Source organism: Lytechinus variegatus, chromosome 3 (genome assembly GCF_018143015.1).
Source record: "Lytechinus variegatus isolate NC3 chromosome 3, Lvar_3.0, whole genome shotgun sequence".
NCBI lineage: Eukaryota > Metazoa > Echinodermata > Echinoidea > Temnopleuroida > Toxopneustidae > Lytechinus > Lytechinus variegatus.
In genome coordinates, this window is record NC_054742.1 from 18,185,883 (window position 1) to 18,200,033 (window position 14,151).

The following is a 14,151-nucleotide window of genomic DNA, read 5'->3' on the forward strand; positions in this document are numbered from 1 at the left end:
AACAGTCCTAATTGAGTCCCTTTTCACGTTGTTATTGTAAAATTTCGGCTCGCGCTTCGCGCTCGCATTGTTTAGCTGGATACTTATCTTTTTTCATGATTATAAAATCTCCTCAGAATCTTCAGGTCTAAGGACAAAAAATATCAAAGAATTTGAGCTCGCATTATATATTAAGACTACGTGAGATACCTTATCTTGTTTATAACAATAAAACAGCATACACTTAAAACTTTAGTCTTTAATTAGGACTATACCCCAAACCCCCCCCCAAAAAAAAAAAAAATCTGATTATAGCGGTCAATCGAGAAAAATGTTGATGAAAATATTTTCGCCCCCCCCCCTATTGGCGAAAGCTGGATCCGCCCCTGTCTGCTACTCCCTATAATAAGATATATTCATGGAACGCATAAAGTTGATGTCTGAACCTACAGGGCCTATGCAATACCTGGGCAGTAATTTTACGCCAACATGACAAATTGGGATCCCGGATTGGGATGCTTGTTACACACCCCAACTGACCATTCCGGGGCTCGTGGTCCTGGGTCCTGCCCGCCGGAGGCAGTCCACCGTCAACGTTCATCACCAACACCAAACCAACACCAATAATGTTCAGCTCAACTCAACCTTCATGAACGATATTTACACATACTCGTTCTCAAAAAGACAAGTGACACCGTACTGAATCTTGAATACCTTGGTTGGTTAATGAAAAAAAAAACTATATTCCTTCCTCTCGTCCCGGCTCTAGTCTATGAGTAAATACCCTATTTCTCTCCTGTTACAAAGTCACTAAAATGCTGTATTTGTATATGCTGGGTAAGACTCGGCAAGATTGCTGAGTTGAGTGTTGTTATTTATTTCGGATGCTATTGTTATCTACGAACCGTAAAGAGTAATCTTTGTTAAAAAGAAAAGAGCTGAGCGAACGCACACTCAGGATATTTCGTACATGTAAACGCGGTCCAAATGCGGAACTGTCTGATTTTTCTAAGGAAGTAAAACCGACTACTAATTACTACAGTTCTAGAGAAATTATATCTGGCCGTGTATCAGTGCTGTTCTTTTGCAGGAATAATATCAGTGGGGATCTAAGGATTTTATATTCACTATGAACCCTCCTTGTGCTAAATGTAAGAAAACAGTTTATCCAACAGAAAAGCTGCATTGCTTGGATAAGGTAAGTGGTTTTATCTACCCAGCAGGTCAGCGGCAGCTTCGCACGTAAATTAATGTGCTTCCAGTAGCACACTACGCGCGAAACATCGTCGTGAATGGGTGTGTTCCATCCGAGTCGTCATGGAATACGGAAAAGATCTTTTACGCTAAAAACAAATCATATAACTAGGTTATACTACACTTTGGGTGCATGCTTACTCGGTATCTAACATCCCCCGTGAGATTACCCCTAACAATTTAAAGAAGAAACTAAAGTAATCGTACCAACTGCGGGCACCACCTGTTGCGCACGGTTTCTCTCTATGCTGTTCAGATGATGCTGTACAGTACGTCTGTACGTGCATGTTTATGGCAGATACTAGTAAAGTTGAACGTTGGATCATAATTAACGCTGTCATATTTTTTGCCTAATTGTTTTATACCTGTGCTATGCCGCGAGAATTTAAAGGTTGTGTGCTTGTACACACGGGGTTATACACATTTGAGGGGAAGTTGTAAAAAAATTCAAGGGGGAGGGGGTGTTGAAGCACCCCATAAGATTTTTTTTTTTTTTTGGGGGGGGTCTTCGATTGGAATCAGGATGGTATGCGAATATGTTTGAATTTGAAAAAATCACCTCCATTTTGGAACATTTTTTATACGTCCATTTTTTAATTATAAAAAACATGTTCAAGCTTTGTTTCCAGGGCCCATAGGGTATATGTACCAAAGTGGTTTTGTGTCAATGATTATTGCAGCAACGAATTTTAATTCTTACAAATTATGAGTGTATGTTAAAGATGTGGTTGCGGATCTTATCATCTTGGAGCGTGTAAATAGTGCGACAGTGTGTGTTATGATTTTGTGTGAAGAATTTACTGAACATATATATATATATATATATATATATATATATAATTTAAGTCCCATTGTAGTAGAGTGACTCCATCAGTAAATGTTGACCGTATATACTCTCCCGGTATACTCTGTTACTCTGGAGGCCCTACACACAACACAAGTGGAAATATTAATCAATAATGAAAAATAAACAATTTGAATTATAAGGCAAAAAAATTTGAATAGATAACACGAAAACAAACCATTACAAAAGGCAAGCTCAATCATTAAGGTCATTACACCGAAATAGATTACTAAATGATATAGCTGACTGGGCATTTCTATAAAAAAATAAGGTAAATTATTCTATATTGATGCGCCAGTAAAAGGAAAACTATGTAAACCCTTTTCTTTACTGACTCTAGTTGAAATCAAGCTTGTGCTTTGTTGATTCCGGGTTCGTTATGTACATGTACGTTATAAATAAACGAAAATGTTTACCAATTAAATTAGGATGGAGTTTGATTTAAAGTGAAATCCAACATTGGTCCTAAGAGAGAAGAAGGAAAAAAAACAGAATGGGGAAAAAGTTTGAATGAAATCGGACAAGCTATAAGAAAGTTATGACCGTCTTAAAATTGAGATCCATAATTTCAATTCGGCATCTGGATTATTCATCAGGGATTTGTGGTATTTTCCTCATTTCCACTGGCGGCTTCAGGATTTTTAAACTAGGGGGACAAGTGCGAATCAATAACGCTTGCGTGAAGCGCGAGCTGAAATTTTGTTATATTCATCACTATTTTGCAATTATGAACATGCAGGATGTGTATCTTGCTAAAAACAAATAATGAAAAATCGAATAATGCGAAAAAAAAATTGTGCATATTGAATTGAAGCCCCATCCATTCCGATTTTAACAGCCACTGCGAACGCGTAGTAAAGGTCTTTAAAAAATTAGCATTTTTGGTATTGGAGTCGATGCCTTACATGTACATCACTATGACATCACCACTTGACACGCCTTCTGCTCTCTGGGAAGTCCCATTGACTTCAGTTTTGTTTGAAGGAGGAAAAAAAGAGAAAGATATTGGAGAAAGTTAGGCGAAAATCCATCAAGAATGGTAGATCCACAGTCTTATATAGGATATTGTAAATCATTTTCATGTGCTGCCTGTGCATTCAATGTACTATCAGAAACGTATTACACCCTTCTTAAAAAAGGAAAACGACCGTCGACTCAAAACCATTGAAAATGTTCATTATGAATTTCAAATTATGGGAACAGGAAGGGACTTCTTAGATGCGACGTCCCAAAATGAAAATGTTTAAATTCACAATTCGTAGATTGCTAAAGGTTACGCGTAACTTTCATAGACATACTTTTCTGTGCTTTTAAGGGCTGATTTACCCCTTTTCACTATTTCATTTTTTAGAGTGAACATTATGAAAACCAACTTGATGTTAGGATAGATTCCCCTTTTGATACAAATCGAAGTCAGTACTCGCTAGTCACCTAAAGACATTGAAAAATTGTAGATAGTTGAGATCATTAGCATGATTAGAGTTTCAGTTGTGTTTATGGGTTTTAGTTCATTATGCTTTCACGTACACGTTTATTAGCAACATCTTGATTGAGTATCATTGAACTTTGGACTCGTACCAATGTTTTATATTCAAAAGAAAACCAACCTAACACTCGGAATCAGTCTTAATGTATTAGCTTTACATGGTTGTCCTTTTATAGGCAAAGAATTATTTCCATTATCTTTTTTACGTGTATAATTATTACATTCATACACTGTAAAAAAAAAGCGCATCGGTTAAGCCTGTCACAACAAGGTGTTTGAACTTTTTGTAATTTTAAACAGTTTAAACAATAGTTAAAATAGAGTGACGGGCTTAAACAACGTTCTTAAAATTTTAAATAGCGTTTTTACAGTGTACAAAAAGTGTGGGCCTTGTTGGCCCAAATGGTAACCAATATTTTTTTCTGAGAGAAAAACGCAAAAAAAAAAATTGTTCATGCCTTTCCAAAGTTCGCAGACAACACAAACATCAAGACGGATACCAACATGAAGGGAAAGACGGGTGCACCGATAATGTCAAATGTCAGGTATTTGTATCTGTTTCAGTTGTTCTCAGATCATGGACAAAATGTATGTTGGGAGGTGTAATGTTCTAGTATACATGAATATGATTAGGAGAGGAATTTTTACCTTTCGCGCGCAATAAGTGCATGAGGAACGGAAATTGTTCTTTATGATAACACGTATTTAAAAGTTCGTTTTAGGAAAAAAATATATATATATGTCCTCATGGGTGCCTGCAAATAGTCCTGAAATTACCCTTTCCAAGTCAGAAGGCCCCTATATCAAAATGTTAACTCACACCTTCGCGCTCCCACCTCCATGGTTAGATGCGCATCTTATTCATGATTACAAAAAGTGTTCACGATATGTTTCAGCTCGCGATTCTTACTCGAATTACTTATTTAGACCTTATGTGATTCGTTATCTATAAAGCTAAAATGAACTCAAACTTCAGTGTTATGCGACTACCCTCGAACCGGGTTTAGCTCTTCGCGCTGCTGATCCATTAAAAATGTTGATGAAATACTCCCCTTCATGGCAAAAGCAATAAATCCGCCCCTGCATGATATAACGTGGTATACCCAACATTCATACGCATTGCTCGTGTGGAATACCCCCCCCCCCCCCTTCTCCGATTATCTGATTGCCCATTGCTTCCATTGACAGAAACAGAACAGTCTACAAATTGATAAGAATGTTATTCACTGACCACAGTACTGGTAAAAATTGATGATTAAAAGATCTCTTAGATTAATCAATCAATTTAAAAAATGTAGCTGCTGTTGCTGTATGTTGATAACTGGCTACTACCTTGTAAAGTACCGAGTAAAAATAAAAACAATGATTCCTCAATAAGTGTTTTTCATACTGTTAAAATTTTCAATGAAGGGAAAACTTGTGAAGCGGTGTATATTTTTTCTTTATCGTTTTCGCATATCAGAACCTGGCCTCCAAATTGTTGCAAAGAGAGATAGAGGGAGAACGAATCAGCAATTTCTTATAAAAACAATTTCTTGCAGAGGAAGTATTTATCTTTTTTTATTTATTTGCTGATTCATCCTCAGACTGGACATTTCAAGCCAAGCCTTAATCAGTGAAAGTTTTGTCTTACTGCACTGACATTAACGCAATCATGACGTGTGGTGGCGCCTTGTTCATTATATCACGGATCGTTGATCCGAATTTTGAGACCATAATTCCTGTACAGATGACGACTGATTGATTAGGCCGTCTTCTTCAAAAGTATAACAGAATGATTTTTAAGAGACATAGTAATTTCAATAATAAAATCTACTTTTATGAATTATATTTATATACGTTATTAATGATGATGTAGCGTAGTTGGTATATGGGCCTATACATGATCATGATGATAGGTAAACAAAAATGATGATGATGATGACGATCGCCTTGAGGAACGATGACGATGTAGAATATTAATGATGATGTTTCACTTTTCGTGCTTTTTGTCACCTGTAATCCCTATTTGGCCCTTGAGATCGGACATTAAAGGGGGTTTGTCGACGGCCTTTTTCTTTTTGCCCCCCCCCCCCCCTTCGTCTTTGAAAACCCTGAAAGTTGCACCCAGGATATGGCCCCTGAATATTCACATTTTTGTACTATTCTGGTCACATTTTTCACCAAGAGCATTCTGATCTGATTTTACCTGAGGCTATAGGCGCATGAATGGGACAAAAATATGCATCTGTGCTATTTGCGAAGGAAGAGTTGCCAAATTATGGGGTCATTTTTTTTTAACCCCAGCCTTTACTTCCATTCAAATTTGCCCAAATTTAGCCCAAAAATCAGGATAAGCTTTTTCGGGCCCTGGGAATCGAAGCGGGGTGCTGGGTGCGCTGAAAACCCAAATGACCTACATAGCCTTTTTTTTCTTGATACTCGGGACCAAATGACCGACCTTCTTTTTTTTGTAATGAAAAGTTTTGTTTTCATTGCTAATGAAATTTATCGGAACCAAATTGACATTCATTGTTTTTTTCTTTTCTTGTCAAATTTAAATCAACACCCCCTTAAAAAATGTTCTGAGGGCTTGGGTCGTGCCAGGGCCCTGTCTGTCATACTATTGAACTATTATGATTTTCTAATTTCTCACGTGCTGCAGGCTCAGGCCCAGGCCTCAGACGTTTTGCCCGATTGCCCTCAGCTGTGTCTGAGGGTATAGCAGATTGGGCGGACTGTTCCTTTACTAGGCATACTGTTCATATCATTTTTGTCAAGTGTTCGTTGAGGTATATAAAATCATTTTAATTAAAAGGAAAATGAAAATAAAAAAACGTGGAAATTCATCGTACCTGTCGGGACGGTGAACACTTTCACTCGTTCTGTCACCTGCTATTTATTTTGTATAGGTGGTGTACCCCCGGCACATAAGCAGGGGGTTTTGCCCGCTGACTCGACTTCCGTTTTTGGTGAGCCTTCTTGATATCGAGGATTGGATGGGGCCGCCATCGTTCGCGCTGGATTCGATTTTCCTATAGTGCAGCGCAGCTCATCGGCCCCGGCTAGGCTAGCTGCTGCTTGTGATGCATGCTCCGTCGTTTCGTTTCGATTTCGTCGCAGCACACATAGTACAGAGCGAGAGTTTCGTGAGCTATTTCCATTTAGCTAGCTGTGTATCTATCAACGTATAAAAAACGGTGGATGCCTGTTTATTCTGATCATTGTTTCCCGTTTAAGTTAACGATATTTATGTTAGACTGTCAAAATGAACAAGTCTTGTGCAAGATGTCAAAGGACTGTTTATCCAGTGGAAATGCTGAAATGTTTGGATAAGGTAAGGATAAAATATTATAAGTTCAATCGGGCTCAATCACTGAAGGGAGAGCGGAGTGGAAAGTACCGGTACTTTCGTACGTGTCTGAGATTGCATCTGTTGATAATGAACGTGGACGTTGGATGAGGCCTCGATCTAACGTTACACATAATTGATTTGCCTTTGTTGTTTTTTTGTGTACCGTACCAGTCTTGAGTAAACAAGTTTACACATGAACTGCCCATATGATGGTGGGCCCCAAGTCTGCGCACCTAACAATTTGAGTAAAGATTTAACATGAATTTATTCTTATTTCAAAAAATCTTTTTTTTAATACTGTGTTTCTTATATTATTGAGAGTAAGTGTACCAAATTTCTCATTAAAAAATGAAAAAAAATATAAGATTTTCTTGAAAAAACCTTCGGGCAGTCATTTTCAGATTGAAAAAAAAATGGTGCCCCATATCTGCGCACTCATTCACTTTGCACACGATTCAGGGATTTTGATGACAAAGGCTGCATTTTGAGGCCGTCACATGAAATGCCCTGAATTCATTATTTTTCCACCATTTTGTGTCAGATTTTTTTTATGAATACCTGTTTATGTATTGCATGTACAAGTTTGTGCTCGTTGCGTATCTTTTACTAGAATTGCGCAGATACACGGGTGCGCAGACATGGGGGAACTGACCATACATGTGATGTAGCCTTAGCTTATCTTGGGTGAAAAAGAACTTGAACTTAACTCAAGTTTACACATGAACTGCCCTTACAATACATGTAGCCATAGCTTATCGTGACTAAGTAAAAGAACTTGAACTTGTTAAAGAATAAGAACATTAATATGAAAAAAGATAATTGCATGTTCTTGATGAATGACCTGGAAAGGGTGAAAACCCTCCAGTCATGACACTGACATTCATTCTCCTTTAAATGTTAAGATTTAACATTATCTAGATAGGGCATAGAATCAGGTGGCCACATTTTGAGTTCTAAGTGATTGAAGTTCATGTGAAACTTATAGTTAGGCTAAAAGTTAGATTTAGGCCTAGATATATTTAAGTGTGCACAGTGCTGGCTTTGCAGTGCATTTTTTCTGTGCAGATGCCCTTTTTAACAATTCTCACAAAACTTTAAATTAAAAGACAATTGAAAGAAGGCAGGAAATACTTCTTTATAATCTAGATCTTTGTGCCTTTGAGATAGGTACTTAAGTCAAGATTTTTTTTTTTTGCAAACTTAGTTTAGATGTAGGTAACACATATATGAATACTGTATAAAATTGTGAAGTAATATTGAATTTCAAAGTCAAACATTTCATGTATTCAAAATGCATTTTAATCTTTGGCCTGAATTATTTTCAAATGGGTGCACACTGCCCAACCACCTAAGGCTATATGGAGCACCAAGTATTTTTTTTTTCACAAAAATTATAGGCACTGGTTTTGCAGCAGAAATTCATAGGCCTTTAAGCAGTTATTAATATTTCTTTAAAGATTTTGCTTACAATTTATTGAGAAGAACAATATTTGAAACTTGGTGAATTTAAACAAAGAAATTAATGTTCAATACCCTATAAGATGTTTATGTTAGCAGACATTGGCCCTATTCATGCTTGTACACTACCCACAAGGGGGGGGGGGGTTGGTCATATTACCATTCTGGATTGCATTTAATATTTATGTCACCATGGTTATTTTCTTGTAATATGGGCCAAATCATGGTTTAAGGGACCACTCATTGATTTTTTTGTACCTACTTATTGAATGGAGACATGAAAAAAGGGAACAAATAAAGTGACTGAATAAAGCACAGGTGCAAAGCCCAAGCGAACAATGGTTTCCAAAGTCATGATAGTGATTCTAATGATTAAAGTTAGGCCTACAAATCTAATTCTACAAAATACAAATGTATGTTAATCTTCCTGGAACAATCCTCATGTAGAGCTAGAACTTAGTAAAAAGTCTTTAGACCATGTACAGACATCATGATGTACAATGTAGCATAGCTTAGACAAATTGGTTTTGGGACCCCTTAAAAAGCAAAACTTGTGAGTAGGGCCCTGGAATACTTATGATTAATATCAACATAAAACATAGGATATGCTAATCTACAATATACAAAAGGAGAGAAAAAGATATAAGGTTAAAGCCTGTGTATAGCTTTGGTAAAGGGTCAATAATGTGATTGATAATCGAATATCATCTAATATGACAGTCTTACTGAAGTGTAGAGACCGTTAGATATTTTTCCAACTGCACTTCTCTGAGAAAATTTCAAATATTCAAATCTTGGATATATAGCGCCCTCTCTCGGCAATGCTTGTTTTAAATTTAAAAAAATGGGCATTCAAGCACTTATCTTATAAATTTAGTGATTAGATATCCAAAAGTTACAGACAAAGAACATATCTAGAAAGTTTCAGCCCATTCCATGATTTGGAATAGGATTTAATTGAAAGACAAAAACACACAGATATTTTAATTTGATCGGGTGACCCGATCAAGTTAAATTTCCATGTAAAATCGCAAAATTTATCCTGTAAAACACATTTTCATTTCATATCCTCCACATCATAACTGTTATAGGGCATATCCATTCATATTATCTAGCAATGGATTGGAAAAGTGATAGGTGCATTTTGGTGGATTTACCAAAACTATACACAAGCTTTAAAGATGCAATGGTAAAAGTTCTTACATGTATCTTGACTTTTCCTTTCTTGAATTCCTTGAAAAGGTCATCATGCAACTGGGTTGAATATCTGGCACTGCATGTTTTTAGGAACTTTGTAATAATGCTCAGTGAAATCATTGTTTTTTTTTTACTTTCTTTTCATCTCTTATCCAATCAATTTTATTCTTCAATTTCAGAGTTGGCACAAAGGCTGTTTTACCTGTGAAGCATGTGGAATGACCCTGAACATGAAGAATTACAAAGGCTACAACAAGCTTCCATATTGCCATGCGTGAGTAATTAAAAGAATTTAAGTAGTCCAAGGGTGCATTTAGGTGCCACTTTTTTAACCACAGAATTAGTCGAAAAACGTTGAGAAAGATGCTTCTCTAGAATCACAGTTGCGTTTAGTGTTAAGTCAAAAGTTAAATTTTCCTGTTTTAAATCACAAGCATGAATTGTAGAAAAAGGGCATTTGGAAAGAAGTTTCTTCAGAAACACATTAAAAAAAGATTGAATAAACGTAAAACCTTATTTCTTAAAGAAAAAGACAATCTGACCGACCAACCCTGTTTTCATCAATATTTACCGCTGGAAGACAGTGAAACATTTTTTTGGGGGGGGCTGATGAGGTTGCATAGATACAGCCTCACCGTTCTAATGCCTTTTCAAAACCAAAGATTAAAGATATTGGATTAATATGGTTTTCATGCATTTATTGTGCTTTGCTTGTTTCTTTGACAGTCACTATCCGACTACAAAGTTTACCACTGTTGCAGATACCCCTGAAAATAGAAGACTTGCAAAGAATACAAAAGCTCAGAGTCAGGTACAGTACACTGAAGGATTAAATTAAAGTGCTCTAATTTTTATATGTACATTGTATTGATCTTATTGTTTTAAATGTTACCCACTAATATCCATTAGCTGAATGTACAACCTCTCTGCATCTCAACAACTCACATTTTCCATATTGCTCAAATTTACAAAGGTGATTAAAGTTAAAACCGATTTTTGTCTCACCTGCGAAGCAAAGTGAGACTATAGGCGCCGCTTTTCCGACGGCGGCGGCGACGGCGGCGGCGGCGTCAACATCAAATCTTAACCTGAGGTTAAGTTTTTGAAATGACATCATAACTTAGAAAGTATATGGACTTAGTTAATAAAACTTGGCCATAAGGTTAATCAAGTATTACTGAACATCCTATTAGAGTTTCATGTCACATGACCAAGGTCAAAGGTCATTTAGGGTCAATGAACTTAGACCATGTTGGAGGAATCAACATCGAAATCTTAACCTGAGGTTAAGTTTTTGAAATGTCATCATAACTTAGAAAAGATATGGACCTAGTTCATGAAACTTGGACATTAGGTTAATCAAGTATCACTGAACATCCTACATGAGTTTCACGTCACATGACCAAGGTCAAAGGTCATTTAGGGTCAATGAACTTTGGCCAAATTGGGGATATCTGTTGAATTCCCATCATAACTTTGAAAGTTTATGGATCTGATTCATGAAACTTGGACACAATAGTAATCAAGCATCACTGAAAATTTTGTGCAAGTTTCAGGTCTCATGATTAAGGTCAAAGGTCATTTAGGGTCAATGAACTTTTGCCGAATCGGGGGTATCTGATGAATTACCATCATAACTTTGAAAGTTTATTGGTCTAGTTCATTAAACTTGGACATTAGAGTAATCAAGTATCACTGAACATCCTGTGCGCGTTTCAGGTCACATGACCAAGGTCAAAGGTCAATGAACTTTGGCCGAATTGGGTGTATCTGTTGAATTACCATCATAACTTTGAAAGTTTATGGATCTGATTCATGAAACTTGTACATAAGAGTAATCAAGTATCACTGAACATCCTGTTCGAGTTTCAGGTCACATGATCAAGGTCAAAGGTCATGTAAGGTCAATGAACTTTGGCCATGTTGGGGTTTTTTGTTGAATAACCATCATATCTCTGTAAGTTTATTGGTCTAGTTCATAAAAAGTGGACATAAGAGTAACCATGTATCACTGAACATCTTGTGCGAGTTAGAGTAGTATTCAAAGTCAGCACTGCTGCTATATTGAAACGCGTGATGCAGGTGAGACGGCCAGAGGCATTCCACTTGTTGCCTAAACCTGCTCCTAGGTTGTACAATTGAATTTGGGCCTAACAATGTGTATGAGTCTTGATTGTTTTAGTAACATTGACCCAGAACATACAGTATCTTAAATTGTTGTGGTTCTGTTGTTCACTTAGAAAATCTTTTTTTTTCACAAGCCATAGAAACATTTAAAATGCAGTAGATCAAGTTCAACATAAGTGCAGAAAATTTTATGAAATAATATCTTAGGTATTAAATTATTCTTTAACATTAGCATGGACTGCTCAAATACTTGTGTCATACATGATGGGGGGGGGGGTAACATTTAGCAAAAAAACATTGATCCAAGTTTCTTGAAGGGCAAAAAAAGACTTATGGCTCTTACCTCTTCAGTTATAGGAAAATATTACTTTGATTTAATGGTTTCTCACAAAATCTAATGTTTCTATTCTTGCAGGTTGAGTATCAGAAACAGTTTGTTCAAGAAAAGGGCATGAAGATATCAGTGGCTGATGATCCTGAGACAATGAGAGCCAAAAAGAATACCCAGAATCAGAGTTCAGTTCTCTACACAGGACAGCTTCAGCAGAGAGAACAGAGTGAACTACATCGTCCACCTCCAGAAACTGGCACAGGTAAGCATTTACCTTACCTGTAGATTGGGAAACTTGTAAATAATGACTGTTGCATTGATTTTTATATTTATTTACATACACATATTTTTTACAACTAGTCATTTTAGAATATGCATGCTCTGTCATCAAAGCTTTCCTCTGGAGAGAAGAATATCAGGTCTTTGAGTTTCTTCATTTTATTTCTCAAAAAGTAAAATGCAAGCAGGAAAAGCAGGAGCTGATGGATGAAAAAATTATACTCAGTCAAGCCTATGATGCTCTAAAATTAATTTTGACTGTCATGATAATTTTAGAAATCAAATGGTCAATAAAAGCTGTGGAATAATTATGATTAATATGGACCATTTATATAGCGTAGCTTTTATATTAACATACTTTACTGCACGTAACATTTGGTAATGTAATTATTATTACCCCGGCTGTAGCCGAGCTGCCATACAGGCGCTCGAGCAGTCAAAGATTTTCTTTCTACCTGGTACCCATTTACCTCACCTGGGTTGAGTGCAGCTCAATGTGGGTAAATTTCTTGCTGAAGGAAAACATGCCTTAGTTTGGAATCAAACCCACGTTTTTCAGATTGATAGACAAGAATCGTAACCACTAGACCATGACGTCCCCACGAAACAAATCACAGGCAGCCCATATGGGATTCGAACCCATGACCTATGGATTAATATTCCAGTGTCGACACTAGATGGTGTACAGGTATTTAAAAGCGGTTTCAAAGCAAGATGTACTCACATTTTTAACATGACACTAAAAAATAATTGTCTTCTGGTGAAGTACAAATCATATCACTGATGGGCTTCTGTTAGATATAGCAAGTCATGAAATAAATATGTCAGTGTCACCCTTGGTTGAAGATGCAGTGTATGTGCTCAATTAGGATGTACATTTAGAATCAGTGTCAAGTAAAAATTTTGTGGTTAAAGGGGTATGGTAGTGGTGATGACAAATAAATCCTACAGAAAGTAGTATCTCTGCATGCATAAAACATATGCCAAATCTGCAAATGTAATGTTTTTGTCTAAGAGGAATGCAATATATACATATATTTAAAAGTCAAGTCCACATCAGAAAAATTTTGATTTTGATCAATAGAGAAAAATCAGACAAGCACAATGTTGAAAATTTCATCAAAATCGGATATAAAATAAGAAAGTTATGACATTTCAAAGTTTCGCTTATTTTCAACAAGAAAGTTATATGAACGAGCCAGTTACATCCAAATGAGAGAGTCGATGATGTCACCCACTCACTATTTCTTTTGTTTTTTATTGTTTGAATTATACAATATTTCAATTTTTACGAATTTGACAGTTAGGACCTCCTTGCCTGAAGCACAAAATGTTAAAATAATGGAATTCCACATGTTCAGGGAGGAATGAAACTTCATTTCACATGACAATGACGAGAAAATCAAAATATTTCATATAATAAAATACAAAAGAAATAGTGAGTGAGTGATGTCATCAACTCTCTCATTTGGATGTAACTGGCTCGTTCATATAACAATTTTGTTGAAAATAAGCGAATCTTTAAAATGCTATAACTTTCTTATTTTACATCCGATTTTGATGAAATTTTCAGTGTTGTGCTTCTTGAATTTTTCTCTTTTTATTCAAATCAAGTTTTTGTTGGGGTGGGCTTGTCCTTTAACAGTCAAATTCAGTGATAGACTTATACATGTATGTGTCCACGGCACCTCACCTACAAGCTTGGCATTAATGACACAGTGCTTCTATTCATATCTGGATCAAATAAGCTCGAATAAATGGTGAATGTATTCCAATTTAAGAATAAACTACAAGATCATATTGAATTCAATTTCATTCCAGCTGATAGTACTTAAATAATCAAAGTGTAATTTCTCCCAGTA

The 14,151-nt window shown here is 36.3% G+C and overlaps 1 protein-coding gene across 4 annotated transcripts in view; it reads left to right on the top strand.

The window, feature by feature from the left end:
• Nucleotides 1-908: 908 nt before the first annotated feature.
• Nucleotides 909-14,151, top strand: part of LOC121410380 (LIM and SH3 domain protein Lasp-like) — a 50,517-nt gene continuing 37,274 nt past the window's right edge. Inside the window, exons 1-4 of one of the 4 annotated variants that reach the window (XM_041602424.1) lie at nt 909-1,177; nt 9,732-9,826; nt 10,279-10,363; nt 12,095-12,272. In XM_041602424.1, coding sequence (XP_041458358.1) covers nt 1,109-1,177; nt 9,732-9,826; nt 10,279-10,363; nt 12,095-12,272 — 427 coding nt within the window. In that variant the 5' untranslated portion in view covers nt 909-1,108. Of the gene's footprint in view, nt 1,178-5,902; nt 6,880-9,731; nt 9,827-10,278; nt 10,364-12,094; nt 12,273-14,151 lie in introns of those variants that run through there. The other 3 variants (XM_041602426.1, XM_041602423.1, XM_041602425.1) reach the window with 3 other exon arrangements.